This window comes from Porites lutea, chromosome 4, assembly GCF_958299795.1.
Source record: "Porites lutea chromosome 4, jaPorLute2.1, whole genome shotgun sequence".
Lineage (NCBI taxonomy): Eukaryota > Metazoa > Cnidaria > Anthozoa > Scleractinia > Poritidae > Porites > Porites lutea.
Genome location: NC_133204.1, coordinates 27,686,988 through 27,703,719, shown reverse-complemented (window position 1 = coordinate 27,703,719; position 16,732 = coordinate 27,686,988). Strand labels below are relative to the sequence as shown.

The 16,732-nt window shown below is 36.4% G+C and overlaps 1 protein-coding gene across 2 annotated transcripts in view; it reads right to left on the bottom strand.

Moving 5' to 3' along the window:
- Positions 1-5,334: 5,334 nt before the first annotated feature.
- The window catches only part of LOC140933171 (myoferlin-like), a 51,727-nt gene continuing 40,329 nt past the window's right edge, over positions 5,335-16,732 (bottom strand). Inside the window, exons 55-60 of one of the 2 annotated variants that reach the window (XM_073382687.1) lie at positions 16,364-16,454; positions 15,694-15,793; positions 15,060-15,229; positions 7,402-7,511; positions 6,776-6,923; positions 5,335-5,931 (exon numbers count right to left, since the gene is read on the bottom strand). In XM_073382687.1, the coding sequence (XP_073238788.1) occupies positions 5,899-5,931; positions 6,776-6,923; positions 7,402-7,511; positions 15,060-15,229; positions 15,694-15,793; positions 16,364-16,454 (652 nt within the window). In that variant the 3' untranslated portion in view covers positions 5,335-5,898. Of the gene's footprint in view, positions 5,932-6,775; positions 6,924-7,401; positions 7,512-12,499; positions 13,100-13,899; positions 14,048-14,523; positions 14,634-15,059; positions 15,230-15,693; positions 15,794-16,363; positions 16,455-16,732 lie in introns of those variants that run through there. The other variant, XM_073382686.1, reaches the window with a different exon arrangement.

Sequence of the window (16,732 nt, the reverse complement as noted above, 5' to 3'; positions counted from 1 at the left end):
TCTTTTTTTTTCTAATTAATACGCACTACATCCATGTACCCCCATAGCCAGTTAGTGGGGGAAAATGTTATGGCGATCGGACACGGATAAGGTCCGTTTAAAGGCGATTGAAAAATAAACCCAACCATTATTATTATTATTATTATTAAACTATTATCATCATCATTATTATTGTTGTTCGGTATACTAATTAGCAACAGTAGTGGGCTGATTTAACATTAATTGCAGCATACAATATAATAAGATTAAGCAACAAGAAGAAAAATAATAGGTCGAAGAGAAAGCTTTTCGTTTAACGTAATTCCTTTAACAGACGATTGAAGAAATGAAAAAAAAAAAATCGTTAGAGAGCATAAAAGGAAGTTCAATTTCACATCCTTTCGTGAGCGCAGCCAGGTTTGTGAACGCCTCATTTGTTTGCTTTGCAAATTTGTACACATTTTTTTCACCGAAGGACACGTTCCCAAGAAACCCCTCAGGGTAAACCTTTTTCTCACTAACACACATTTTACTGCTTGAATGAGAGCTGTTGGAATTAAACATTTTAATGCATTACAAGTTTGGTAATTTCAATGATACAGTGTCAGTTTTTTTTTCCTTTCAAGCCATTTTGAGGAAAACGTTGCATGGATAAAATGTACTAATGCACGACGCGGAATGAAATCCCTTCAATCAAAGAATCGAATATGAATTGATACAGCGGAACTCTTTTTTGTTTCTGTTTTTCTTCTTTTTTCTTCTGTAAATATTTTGGAAAAACGAACAGGCCGATAAATTTAGGAAGCTGGATGCAAGAAATGGTATCAAAAAGTATAATGAGATATTTTACTTCTTACACCACTGCTAAGAGGACATGTTTTTAGAAATATAAACTTGCATCAAACAGATTCAGGGGACGCTTATGATGCTAAACTAGATGCTTGCCAAAATACCCCTGAATTATACTGTCTCTTAAGGAAGATATGTAACACTTACCTCGAAAGGTTAATTCCACAAAGGGATCACTTACCCCTTTGTCTTCGGAGTCAACATCAGGTAGATTTGATGCGCTAAGAACGGTAACCTCTAGAGACATTTTTCACTTTCCAGTCAAACTTACACTCAGATTGTGATATTCAAACCCACATCTTACCCTTGTTGATGTCCATCTCAAAAGAAAAAGACATGCATTTTGAGTATAGGAAATCACCTTGACGAGATAAAACCAAAAACTATCTTAAGCATGGTTGTTTTATTAAGCAATTAATGTTGTATCACCTGACGTGTTAGCAACTAATTTTAATATTGACTTCTGATATCTATGCCTTTTAAATGAGCCATTGATTTTCTATGTATTTTGTAAACTTTTTTCTATGAGAATACCGTGGCTGATCCGAAACCGCAAATATATTATGTTTTTCCTTCTACGTTTGGAGTAAATTTAGTAAACCAGTGTGATCGCTTAACAAAAAGAGGATAACAATATGCGCGTCATCTAAAAATCACTAATTAAAGCTATTTTTACACATATCTGCTGGGACATTAAGACCAAACATTGAAATTAGTTGTTCGTTAGAAACTCATGTTGTCACGACCTGTTTACAGCTCGTTGCAAGAACGAACGAGGGAGTAAAAATAGAAAATGCTGTTAGCGCTTGGTCTTAGCCTGGATGTGCACGTTTTTGCTTTTGTTCACGTTGATTTTTTATTGCGTTTTTTTAATTGTGTCCGTTGGGTCTTAAAGGACGGTTTTCTTGTGGTGATAACCCTATCTATTAATTCAACTGAGATCATTCTAAGCACGTCGCGACGGCATGCAATTGTTTCAAAACTTTCGTCGTGTTTAAATGATCAAACCAATTATTATGCTCCGTAAATGTACATTACAAATTTTCAAACTGCAGATTAGCCTTCCTTACAGCTGAATAAGCATTTGACCCCTGGTTAATATTACATTCAGTTTCAAAAGTGAAGTCATAAAAGTCATCGAGACTGATTTAAATTTTAACTGTTATAATATGACAAGAAAAAATATAGATATCTTTTCGTTTTGAAGTGACAGATAATTAATAATGTCTCCTCTCCTTTCTCTGAGTAGTGGGCCATCTACCATCACATGGGTAATGAAATTCATACTAGGAACTTTAAGAACCAACGACGAGGACGGCAACGAGACCGTCAAAAAACAATTAGTTTTATAAGCAAAACAATAACTTTGCAAGTGCAACACGCTTTTTTGTACATTTCTTTGCCCGTTTCTGCACGACTACGATGTGAAAATGCCTAATTTCGCGTTTTACGGAGACGAAAACAAGCATCGACGAAATTTTATTTCTCTTTCTGAACTTGGCTATTCGTGAGGGTTCGCCTATATTTGACAAAGGAAGTTTTTAGGAATAATTGCGATAAAGACTGAAATAACCCCAATTCACTTTTTTAACGACGTTCTTGTTGCCATACGCGCGTCGTTGAATCTTAAAGTCCCTTCTCTCCGGAGATTGTGGGAATAAAACAAAAGAATCGAAATGAAGGTTATGGGTTTAATGAATAACCCCTTTTTTTGTTTGACTATTTTATTCCACTCGCTTTAAAGCCAAATATAATATTTAAAACAACGAAATCGCCTATTCTCCATCAAATTTCCAAGCCTTGGACCAGGCTCCGCAGTCGGCGCCCTTTCCCCCTCCCCAGGTCACTGCTCGGCTCGCTTCGCTTCGCTTCCTATTCGTCCCCGTTTTTTCCTATTTCCCCCACTGCGGAGCCTGGTCCGCTCAGGCTACACATTTTCGGGTTATTTAGCCTAAAAGGTGGGGTGGGCCGAAAGGGAATGGGAGGGGTCGCAAAAAGCACGAAGAGCTTTCTGGGGCTGCCTCTTCGGGTACGGTATACGTAGAGTAACAGCATCAAACGGGTCAATTCACCATTGGCTTGGATGATGCTTATTGCACTTTTCATGACTACGTATTGTGTGCAACTGGAGAAATCAGAAATCAAGAAATCCACCCCAAATTCCAAATGGCAGTTTTATGGTGTCAAATAAATTAAAAAGAATTCTTGTGTAGCCATCGTCTACGCTTTCAAAATGTCCTTATCAAGTAAAACATTAAAGAATACACCATTTCATACGTCCAACAAACATTTCCTCTCAAGAATAATGAATTCATTTGAGATCTTAGCGGAGCTCCACGCGCGTGCGAAGCGCGCGCGTGGGCGGAGCCCCATTGCTAAGTAAATCTACCCATCCCAGAAAACTTGGTAATCACGTGACCGTGCACCGACCGCCCGTCCGTCCGCACCACAGGAAAACCAATGTTTACTCTCACACTTTTAGCTAGTTTGGGAGCCCAAGAGAAAACTTATTGCACAGGCTGCACATCAATGTTGTGATCAATTGACAGCTATCAAAACAGGGCATCCGCTGACCAGTATCACCTGACCGTACCGCGGGCTCAAGTGTCGAACCATCGAGGTCCATATCTTTTTAAAGTTATCCGCTGACAAATTACCAGTTTCAAATGATCGCAGGCTCAAGTTTATTTTTTCCAAGGATTCATATCAAATATGTTGTGTTTATGTCACTATGGCCCCGCACTATTAGGATTTTGATTTCAAACTGACCTCTGAAGCGAAAATTCATCCAGTTTTTTTAAAAGTACAGGCGGGGAAGACCTCATCTTACCATGGTCACGCGTTGGTCACGCTCTACGTCCAATTTTTATACTCTGATTGGTCAAAATTTGACAGGTGAGTTCATGCGGAAAAATTATGCAACATCTTAAAAGTAGTTTACTTTGACAGCTGAAGCTGACAGAGTTTTGTGTCAACTTGTGATGTTTTTAACTGCTTTTTTTCCTCTGAATGTGCAAAATGAAATACAGCTGCTATCAAGAGTCTTCTGTTATTCATGGCTGGTTTGTTTACTGGGTTTTGGTTGAGAAATGAGTCGCTTGTCAAAATTCGGTAATTCGATTTCGGATGGCATCGTTTTGGTTTTTCACCTTGCTTAATGCGTAAGAGGGTTTAAAAGTCTCAAGCAACTGTGGCCTCCCTTGATAGCTTTCAGGAACTGAATCTCGAATGGTAAGCCTAAGTAATTATTGTATTTGATGTTTGTATTTCATGAAGTCTTGCACAGTTCACGCTAAGGATTTGAGTCAATGATCTGACCCAGTATCAGGTTTGATATAAGCTTACAGAACTTTAAAAAGCCTTCAGATATATTTGCTCACCACAAATAGAAAGAAAACTTTCTAAAGAATATTTACTTATAAATTTGGCTGTAGAAAGAAAACTTTGAGCGATTTTCTTGCTTCGAGGAGTTCACCTTCGAAAACAATAAACACCGCGCCGGGAAACCGGCTAAAACATAAGCTTAAGCTTTACGCTTAAAGACTCAGGATTTTTAGAGACACTTTAATACTTGTCTTCGTGAATGAAAATTGTTGTCTCTGTAAATGTTTCACGGAATTATATCTCTTTTTTTGATTAATAGTAGTCTCTCTTGCAATTTTAATCGCTTGTCCGTGCCGTTTGTTTTCATCGTTCATGACCATCGTTTGCAGGAGTACTCAAAAATGTCGCGCGTATCAAACGCTTTATAAGATTACACATCGTTATAACTGAAACCATTAAATAACAAAACAAATAATAATAAATTCGCTATTATGTTGAAGCGTAACTCTGTTAAAGTTCATTCAAGCACTCGACCACACTGACAGCTCGCACTATAGAATGGAAAACCAGCTGGCCGTATGGGTGATTTTGGAAATTTTCTGAAATTTTTGAACGGTTCGGCTCGTCCTGAATATTAACTGAATGCAATTTGTCTTGAAAAATTGTGAAATACCGCATTCTGTCCGAGCTCTGTATGATAAATAGTACTTTTTCACCTCAAATGTGGTGTATAAAAATTATAAAAGGTTGGTTTAAACACCCCCAGATTTGTTGGCAAGAATTTGTAAAGTAAACCTGTCGAACGCAAAAAAATTTGGCGTGATTTGTTTTCCAAGAATTTGTTTTCGAGGCCTAATCTACTGTGATCTTGAATATGATCGAAGATGTTTGCTATTTTTTGGGTGTACATATAAGGTTATCAATTCGATGTAAGATGTTTCACTCTAAAATAACTTAGCCTTTCCCTCAAAAGTCACATGAATGTAATGATTTGTGGATTAAAAGTTTATTGTTTGATTTAAATTATAAATTTAATAAAATTGGAGCTTCGCTTTTAGCCCTGGCTAAATCTATATATTAACACAGACGTGGAAGTGAAATGCGCCAGGAAAACGGGTAAATGTTCACAAAAATGATGTCCTGCCAAGAGTACTAGAAGGTTAAAAAATATAGACAATAAAATATGAAAGGAACTTACTCATTTTATTTTATTGTCACTTTCCCCTAAACCGTGAACTTGTTGCACCATGAAAGGTATCTTGGCACTTAATTTACAATTACATGAGGACGAATGTTACCTCATAGCATCACAAATATTCGAGACTGCAATCACATTTATATGTGCAGTCTTAAGCAGTTTAGAGAAAAGAAGATTTGGATTTGGTGTCCTTAAAGGCAAAATAAGTGGGAGTTAAGCTATCTGTAACAAACTGTCAAGTATCTGTGAAACACTCACGGTAAATTTAATAGACCAATGAGCGCTCACGGCTTGATTGTATACCATTCATATTTTCTTATCAACCTTACCTCGCTGGAGAGAATTACTGTAGCTACTAACCTAAGGAAATTATTATTATTTTGTTCAAATGTATTTGATAATACTTCAGAGAATTAATTTAATTCTAGCTTCAATTACTGCAACACTCGAAGCATTCAAATTTATTTTAAGAAGATGTTGCCTAGTGCGGTACATGGAAATGAAAGATGTGCCATTCATCAGGTACCGAACATTTAGCTTCATCAGGCTTATACTCCAAACATCTTCTTCACAGTGTAGCCCTGTAATGAAGAAAAAATGTAGCATAATTTCCATAAAGTGGATATCGGTAAAACGTTTGGCACCTTTCAGCATGTGTTGTTGCGAGTCTATGCTACAATGTGAGCCTTCCAAATACACATTTACCTTCTTTCTACTCCACTCCGCCATCTGATCAGACTACTGTTTATTTATTCATGTATTTATGTATTATTTATTTATCAAGCATTACAAAACCCCAAAGTGTATGTATATCCACAAATTCACCTCGATATAACGGCCAACACAAGCGAAACACGAAACGTTTATTTAGTGAAAGAAAGAAAAGTGACAAACGAAAACGGATAAGCTGTGAAAGAGTCAGCAATGTAGTAGCACCGTCTTCAAAAAAATCTTACGAGATTACGGCTCGTTAGTAGTATACCGTAGATCCTCAATGAAACCCCCTCCTCTTAAATGGGGCCCCACTCTCTGATACATGTAGCCCCCACCCCCGCCCTTTTAGATGAAGAAAGTTATCAAGCCTCTCCCTCTCTTTTGAGCCCCCTGCCTCTTATTCTTCACAGCGAAATCAATAGATGATACACTCTGTTAACTAGAACTCTACTTCTCTACTTCTTTATGGAGAATTGATACCATCCTTTACTTATTATTCAAAAAGACTGTATAGTACCCGGCCTGTTTTGCCTCCTCTCTTTTAAGCCCAGATGCTAGAAATAAAATTTCCCCGGGGGGGGGGGGGGGAGCTTAGTAGAGGATTTACGAAATTGTTGGGGTGGGACTCCGAAAAAGCGAAATGTCCGATAGGTAACAAGGTTGACTCCAATATGTTATTCTGAGGTTAAGGTTTTGGATTTCGCTACTTACAGGCATACTGTAGATGAAAATGCCGATCAGCAGAGCGACGATAATAAGGATGAGAAGAAGGAGGATGATCCACTTGTATCGCCTCCAGATGAGGTATTTAAGAGTCTTGAAAGGAGACGTGAACCATAAGAAAGAGGTCGCGGGACGGCTGAAAAAAAAAAATAAAAAAATAAAATAAATGAATACATAAAATCCAGTTGGAACTTTTTGATCTTGCATTTTCTTTTGGTTTTCGCTCGCAAACTTTGACTGAATAATTTGATATGAAACAATTCTACCAAACGTGGTGGGCACTCCAGTTCACAAAAGTTATTAAAAAACAAACAAACAAACAAACAAACAAAACAAGAACAAAATCAAACAATTATTTGACCATATTGATTTATTTTATTCCACAAAAAGAAAAACAATAAAAGGTACTGAATCGCTAGAAATCACTTGTCTTGGCATTCATTGAATCTTCAAATGCTACAAAAATGACTTGAAGAAAATATGGAGATGCACGTGGCCCAAAAATCACAGGAAAAATACTGGCAAAGCTCTTGCGTATTCTTATTCAGATATACGATCACGCGAACGCAAACAAAAATGTCTGACGTTCTTCATAACCATTACACTTTACTTACTTTGGTTCCTCCAGGACGGGGTGTTGGTTTGGATCTTCCCGTCCCTGTCCGGCGGGTTTCGCCTCTGCTTCCCATCCAGCAAGCACCTCAACAGTCATCTCCACTTTTCCCTGAGGTTAAAATAAACTGATTACAGCTAAAAGAAAAAACGTTGCCATCTTTTCTTTGAAGAACGTAGGATTAAAAAAGCGCCCCCTTAACTTCATCTTTGCGTTGTTTAACGAAACATTAGCGTTATGGTGGATTTTAGCAACAATCTCTCAGAAGATTTCGTAAAATATCAATATAGTAAAGAGAACCAAAACACCTGAAAAAAATGCAATAAAAATAAAATAAAATAAATACTTGTTGTAAATTACCTGAATGAATTTTTTCGAGAGAGTAAAATCAACATTACCATCGACAACGACAAGCAAAAATCTTTGAAATCAGTTAACAACGAATTTTGCAACATCTAGACCTTCCATTGAAAATACGAACTTAAAAATGAAAATAAGAACTTAAAATGTGATGTTTGGCATATAATCTCCGTGAGAATGAAAAAAAATTATGCACGTTTCAATTAAAATAAAACGCAATTGAATTTCAAGCCTTATATTTTTAATAGTCGTGATATGCCACCTCCACTTCGGTGAATAATTGTTGGATATTCCTTCAAAGAAAGTCTGCTTTTATAATCTCCGTAAAAAAAAAAACAATGTGCTCATCCAAAAATTAATACTGAGCATTTCATGTCTGCCTATTATTTAAATACAACCTTACTACAGAATAGTTAGGATTTTATGATTAGTTGTTTTCTTTTATTATACATTACGGTATTCATGACAGCTGTAACATAGGATGTGTATCTTTATCTTGTGGAAATAAGACCATTATTATTATTATTATTATTATTATTATTATTATTATTATTATTATTATAAGTAGTAACTTTTTATCAGTTTGAATTATTTTTAGATAGTTTTATTTTTTTATTAACTTTTTGATGCTTTTTATAATTGTTATTAGTAGTTTTTTAGATAGTCATTTTATGACAATTCTCTTTCGTACACAAGAAGAATGTACATAGGGTATATATTTTAATATTCATATTCTTGAATCTGTAAATGGTCTATTTTTTTTAATCTATGAATAAAGTTATATTATTTAAAAAAAATGTTATTATTATTATTATTATTATTATTATTATTGTCTCTATTATCACAGTCTTTGCTGGTGTTCTTTTTGTGCATCAGCCGGGCGCAAACCATGCACCTAGAGCGTCAGTCACTCAAGTCAATCATTCTGTTCATACACTGAGCACCTTTCTGAGTATTATTATTATTATTATTATTATTATTATATTACAATGCTGCTTAATACCATTTTTCTATGCCAAGAAATATTGGTGTATTCTCTTCTTTTTTTTTGCGATCTTAAAAACTAACTTTCTAACCATTCCAAGTGCAACTTTAAGCAAAATCTTTATTTCTAACGCTTTTCAATTCATATATCTCAGTAACGGCTGGATAGAATTCTTTAAAAAAAACTCAAAACTTAGTTTTCACGATGCGCGTAATGTGGTAATGTGTCAAACTTTCATTAATATTGGTTCACTGCAACAACCTCAATTCCAAGCCGAACCTAACCTAAGAAAACAAGGGAAAAAACCTGCTTTGCGATCAGCACTGTTTTGACGTTATGCTATTTTTTTTTTCTAATTAATACGCACTACATCCATGTACCCCCATAGCCAGTTAGTGGGGGAAAATGTTATGGCGCGATCGGACACGGATAAGGTTCCTTTAAAGGCGATTGAAAATATCAGTATGGCCTCCGAAAAACTGTATCGAAACACCTTAAATTAACGACTTCTCAAACAGTACAATACATACACCTAACCATTATTATTATTATTAAACCATTATCATAATTATTATTATTGTTGTTCGGTATACCAATTAGCAACAGTAGTGGGCTAATTTAACATTAATTGCAGCATACAATAAGATTAAACAACAAGAAGAAAAAATAATAGGTGTAAGAGAAAGAAATAGAAGATTGAAAGTTTTTCATTTAACGTGATTCCTTTAACAGACGATTGAAACAAACAAAAAAAAAAGATCGGTCGCGAGCATAAAAGGAAGTTCAATTTCACATCCTTTCGTGAGCGCAGCCGGGTTTTAAAATGCCTCATTTGTTTGCTTTGCAAATTTGTACACATTTTTTTCACCGAAGGACACGTTCCCAAGAAACCCCTCAGGGCAAAACCTTTTTTTTGGGGGGGGGGGGGGGGGGTAAACAGTTCTCACTGACATTCATTTTACTGCTTGATTTCTCGTAAATGCATGAATGAGAGCTGTTAGAATTAAACATTTAATGCATTGCAAGTTTGGTAATTTCAATGATACAGTGTCAGTTTTTTTTCCTTTCAAGTCATTTTGAGGAAAACGTTGCATCAAAAAATGTACTAATGTACAACGCGAAATGAAACCCCTTCAATCAAAGAATCGAATATGAATTGATACAGCGGAACTCTTTTTTGTTTGTGTTTTTCTTCTTTTTTTTTCTGTAAATATTTTGGAAAAAGGAACAGGCCGATAAATTTAGGAAGCTGAATACAAGAAATGGTATCAAAAAGTATAATGAGATATTTTACTTCTTACACCACAGCTAAGAGGACATGTTTTTAGAAATATAAACTTGCATCAAACAAATTAACGGGACACTTATGATGCTAAACTAGATGCTTGCCAAAATGCCCCTGAATTATTCTGTCTTTTAAGGAAGATATGTAGCACTTACCTCGAAAGGTTAATTCCACAAAGGGATCACTTTCCCCTTTGTCTTTGGAGTCAACATCAGGTAAATTCGATGCGCTAAGAACGGTAACCTCTAGAGACATTTTTCACTTTCCACTCAAACATGCACTCAGATTGTGATGTTCAAACGCACATCTTACTCAGTTGATGTCCATCTCAAAAGAAAAAGACATGCATTTTGAGTATAGAAAATCACCTTGACGAGATTAAACCAAAAACTATCTTAAGCATGGTTGTTTTATTAAGCAATTAATGTTGTATCACCTGACGTGTTAGGAACTAATTTCAATATTGACTTCTGATATCTATGCCTTTTAAATGAGCCATTGATTTTCTATGTATTTTGTACACTTTTTTTGTATGAGAATACCGTGGCTGATCCGAAACCGCAAATATATATATTTTTTCCTTTACGTTTGGAGTAAATTTAGTAAAAAACCAGTGTGATCGTCTAACGAAAAGAGGATCACAATTTTTGCGCGTCATTTAAAAATCACTAATTAAAGCTATTTCTACACATATCTGCTGGGACATTGAAACCAAACATTGAAATTAATTGTTCCTTAGAAACTCATGTTGTCACGACATGTTTACAGCTCCTTGCAAGAAAGTAAAAAATAGAAAATGCTGTTAGCTCTTGGTTTTAGCCTGGATGTGCACGTTTTTGCTTTTGTTAACGTTGATTAATTATTTTTGTTAAGTTTTTTTAATTGTGTCGATTGGGTCTGAAACTGTTTTTATTTAAGAACGGTTTTCTTGTGGTGATAACCCTCTCTTTTAATCCAACTGAGATAATTCTAAGCACGTCGCGACTGCATGCATGCAATTTTTTCAAAACGTTCCTCGTGTTTAAATGATCAAACCAATTATTATGCTCTGTAAATGTAAATTACAAATTTTCAAACTGCAGATTAGCCTGCCCTTACAGCTGAATAAGCATTTGACCCCTGGTTAATATTACATTGAGTTTCAAAAGTGACGTCATAACAGTCATTGAGAGTGATTTAAATTTTAACCGTTTATAATATAACAAGAAAAAATATAGATATATTTTCCTTTTGAAGTGAAAAATAATTAATAATGTCTCCTGTCCTTTCTCTGAGTTATGGGCTATCTACGATCCCATGGGTTGAGGGGGCGCCGTAATGAAATTCATACTAGGGACTTTAAGAAACCAACTACACAGACGGCAACGAGAACGTCAAAAAACAATTGGTTTTAATAAGCAAAACAATAACTTTGCACGTGCATCACGCTTTTTTGTACATTTCTTTGCCCGTTTTTGCACGACTACGACGTGAAAATACCTAATTTTGCGTTTTACGGAGTACGAAAACAATCATCGACGAAATTTTATTTCAATTTCTGAACCTGGCTATGATGCCTAGGAATTAAAATTCATGAAGGTTCGCCTATATTTGACAAAGTAAGTTTTTAGGAATAATAAAGACTGAAAGAACGCAAATTCACTTTTTTTAACGACGTTCTCGTTGCCGTACGCGCGTCGTTGGATCTCAAAGTCCCTTCTCTCCGGAGATTGTGGGAATAAAACAGAAGAATCGAAATCGAGGTTAAGGGTTGAATGAATAACCCCTTTTTCTGTTTGACTATTTTATTCCGCTTGCTTTAAAGCCAAATATAATATGTAATAACGAAATCGCCTATTCTCCATCAAATTTCCAAGCACTGGATCAGGCTCCGCAGTAGGCGCCCTTTCCCCCTCCCCAGGTCATTGCTCGGCTCGCTTCGCTCGCCGATATTTTTGCTGTTTGACCCCGTTTTTTCCTATTTCCCCCACTGCGGAGCCACGTCCGCTTAGGCTACACATTTCCGGGTTATTTAGCCTAAAAGGTGGGGTGGGCCGAAAGGGAATGGGAGGGGTCGCAAACTGCACGAAGAGCTGTCTGGGGTTGCCTGTTCTTGTACGGTATACGTAGAGTCACAGCATCAAACGGGTCAATTCACCATTGGCTTGGATGATGCTTACTGCACTTTTTCATGACTACGTTTTTGCATTTTTGGTGCAACTGGAGAAATCAGAAATCAAGAAATCCGCCCCAAATTCCAAATGGCAGTTTTATGGTGTCAAATAAATTAAAAAGAATTCTTGTGTAGCCATCCTCTACGTTTAAAGAATACACGATTTCATACGTCCAACAAACATTTGCTCTCATGAATAATGAATTCATTTGAGATCTTAACACAGACGTGGAAGTGAAATGCGCCGGGAAAAGGGGTAAATGTTCACAAAAAGAGTCCAGCCAAAAGTACTAAAAGATTAAAAAATATAGGCAATAGAATATGAATGTGAATTTATTCATTTTATTTTATTGTCACTTTCCCCTAAACCGTTAACTTGTTGCACCTTGAAAGGTATCTTGGCACTTAATTTGCAATTACATGAGGACGAATGTTACTTCATAGCACCACGAATATTCGAGACTGAAATCAAATTTATATGCGCAGTCTTGAGCAGTTTACAGAAAAAAAGATTTGGATTTGGTGTCTTTAAAGGCAAAATAAGTGGGAGTTAAGCTATCTGTAACAAACTGTCAAGTATCTGTGAAACACTCACGGTAAATTTAATAGACCAATGAGCGCTCACGCCTTGATTGTATACATTCATATTTTCTTATCAACCTTACCTCGCTGGAGAGAATTACTGTAACTACTAACCTAAAGAAATTATTATTATTTTGTTCAAATGTATTTGATAATACTTCAGAGAATTAATTTAATTCTAGCTTCAATTACTGCAACACTCGAAACATTCAAATTTATTTTAAGAAGATGTTGCCTAGTGTGGTACATGGAAATAAAAGATGTGCCATTCATCAGGTACCGGACATTTAGCTTCATCAGGCTTATACTCCAAACATCTTCTTCACAGTGTAGCCCTGTAATGAAGAAAAAATGTAGCATAATTTCCATAAAGTGGATATCGGTAAAACGTTTGGCACCTTTCAGCATGTGTTGTTGCGAGTCTATGCTACAATGTGAGCCTTCCAAATACACATTTACCTTCTTTCTACTCCACTCCGCCATCTGATCAGACTACTGTTTATTTATTCATGTATTTATGTATTATTTATTTATCAAGCATTACAAAACCCCAAAGTGTATGTATATCCACAAATTCACCTCGATATAACGGCCAACACAAGCGAAACACGAAACGTTTATTTAGTGAAAGAAAGAAAGGTGACAAACGAAAACGGATAAGCTGTGAAAGAGTCAGCAATGTAGTAGCACCGTCTTCAAAAAAATCTTACGAGATTACGGCTCGTTAGTAGTATACCGTAGATCCTCAATGAAACCCCCTCCTCTTAAATGGGGCCCCCTCTCTGATACATGTAGGCCCCCCCCCGCCCTTTTAGAGGAAGAAAGTTATCAAGCCTCTCCCTCTCTTTTGAGCCCCCTGCCTCTTATTCTTCACAGCGAAATCAATAGATGATACACTTTGTTAACTAGAGCTCTACTTCTCTACTTCTTTATGGAGAATTAATACCATCCTTTACTTATTATTCAAAAAGACTGTATAGTATACCCGGCCTGTTTTGCCTCCTCTCTTTTAAGCCCAGACCCCTCCCCAACGGTGCTAAAAAAAAACGTTCCGGGGGGGGCTTAGTAGAAGATTTACGAAATTGTTGGGGTGAGAATCTGAAAAAGCGAGATGGTTTTGGGTTTTGCTACTTACAGGCATACTGTAGATGAAAATGCCGATCAGCAGAGCGACGATAATAAGGATGAGAAGAAGGAGGATGATCCATTTGTATCGCCTCCAGATGATGTATTTAAGAGTCTTGAAAGGAGATGTGAACCATAAGAAAGAGGTCGCGGGACGGCTGAAAAAAAAAATAAAAAAAATAAATGAATACATAAAATCCAGTTGGGACTTTTATGATCTTGGATTTTCTTTTGGTTTTGGCTTGCAAACTTTGGCTGAATTATTTGATATGAAACAATCCTACCAAACGTGGTAGGCGCTCCAGTTCACAAAAGTTATTTAAAAACAAACAAACAAACAAACAAAACAAAAACAAAAACAAGATCAAATAATTATTTGACCATATTGATTTATTGTATTCCGCAAAAAGAGAAACAATTAAAGGTACTGAATCGCTAGAAATCACTTGTCTTGGCATTCATTGAATCTTCAAATGCTACAAAAATGACTTGTAGAAAATATGGAGATGCGCGTGGCCCAAAAATCACAGGAAAAATACTTACAAAGCTCTTGCGTATTCTTATTCAGACATACGATCATACGAACGCGAGCAAAAATGTCTGACGTTCTCCATAACCATTACACTTTACTTACTTTGGTTCCTCCAGGACGGGGTGTTGGTTTGGATCTTCCCGTCCCTGTCCGGCGGGTTTCGCCTCTGCTTCCCATCCAGCAAGTACCTCAACAGTCATCTCCACTTTTCCCTGAGGTTAAAATAAACTGATTACAGCTAAAAGAAAAAACGTTGCCATCTTTTTTTTGAAGAACGTAGGATTAAAAAAGCGTCCCCTTAACTTCATCTTTGCATTGTTTAACGAAACATTAGCGTTATGGTGGATTTTAGCAACAATCTCTCAGAAGATTTCGTAAAAATATCAATATAATAAAGAGAACCAAAACACCTGAAAAAAATGCAATAAAAATAAAATAATAAAAAAATACCTGAATGAATTTTCTCGAGAGAGCTATAATTTAAGTATCACATTTATATTTGCGTACGTGATGTTACTGGATACTTCATACTCAGACCAAGGGCTTCCTACAAGTTACTCGGCAACTTTTCGTATTTCGAGCAAATTTTTTGTGCTAAGCATCACCCTGTAAAGAATATCGTTGCGAGAGATCCTTACCTGCGGTTCGGGTACACCTGGTTTGTAGCACGCCCACCATCCCTTTGTACTTTTCTGTGTAAACAAGTCCATTGTCTTGCCGTTAAGTCCAGGGTCCTTCCTGGGATTACCACAGTGATCAGGATCAGCGCAAGGCTTTGCCAGCTCATTCAAGTTCAGTTCCAGTTGGCCTGTGGTTTTAAAACATAATTTTGATTTTCTTACATTGAATGTGACGTCTGCTCCTGGAGAAGTTTGACATGGTTGAGTGCGAGCCTTTTTTCATCGACCTACGCGATCGGCGTCAAACTCTAAGCTTTCAAGAAAATAATGCCTGGTCCGTCTAAAGAGCCATATGTACATCAAATTGTAACAAAACTGCCTTAGAAAAATGCTAAGTGAAAAAAAACAAAACACACAAAGCAACAAAAAAAAAAAAAAAAAAAAAAAAGAAAGAAAGAAAGGAAAGGAAAGGAAGAAAAAGAAAAAGCCAAATGGGAAGTGAGTCTGATTAATTCCTATTTTTCATTTTACATTTTCCTTTCCTTCCTTTTGGCGTTTTTCTATCACATCGTTCTTGAAATTAGGTAAATGTATACAAAAGAAACTACTGAACAGAGGACGGTCATATTCGTTTAAGGCATATTAATCTTACCGATAAAGTCATCACTGGAAAAGGTATCATTCTCCCAAATCTGTATCTTAAGCTTCGCTGTCGCTTTTTCTTCCGTCTCATCAAGACTCCAGAAGTGCTCCTACAGAAATAAAATAGGCAAAGCGAGTAAATATACGCAGCGCAAGTGCTTTGTTTCTCTTTTTTTTTTATCGGAGGCAAAGGCTTTGATTTAGGTTCAAATAGGTGATTAGATGCGTTTGATGGTTGAATTGCAAGAAGGGAAGAATATAAACGTCTTGAATCAATTACGTACCACAACAGCTAGCTAATGGTTGCAAACGTAACTGGGGAATCAGTTGCGTATGCGTGTACGTAGTTTTGTTCAAATTAGCACCAAACCTTTCGAAAATAAAATCATTCTCATTTCTTCGAAAGAATTCTGTAGACTTAGTCGGAAGTAGCGCATTGTTGGTTTAGAAGTAATAGAATTAATAAGAAGTAATAGGACTTTCGTTTACATCATGGGTCAGCCATATACTTTAATGTAACGAGGACAGGTACTGTTGTGTTCCATACGACACATTACATTTCATCAAAGCGGCCAAATTTTATAGTCGTCAGTTGTAAAGATTCAACACTTTTAATGCTCTGTATTTCAATTTCAATTTTAATGCTTGGAAGTTGACTTTCAATGGTACTAGCATTTTACCTTCTTTTTCACGACCACTTTCTTTTCAATTGGTAAGTAGTCGAAAGGAAACACCATTCGCCAATTGAAATTGCCATCACCATCCAAAGATCTGTAAAAATCGTATGTGAAACATGAGGTCAAGCTTAGCTTTACAAGTCAAACCAGAGGGTATATCTGTCAGCCCATAGCCAGCTGTCAATCGATTTTCCCCTCTTTCCTTCACTTACAAGAGCAAGTCAAGCGTGTTAGCCGTTACACTATTTTCCTGGAGAAATGACTTCTTTAGTAAGGAACAGGCGTAGAAATTCCATACTGATGACCTGTCACTGCCCAGATCCGGGTAGACCTTCTGATTGGTTGAACAAAAGCTTTCACGAAGCACGACCA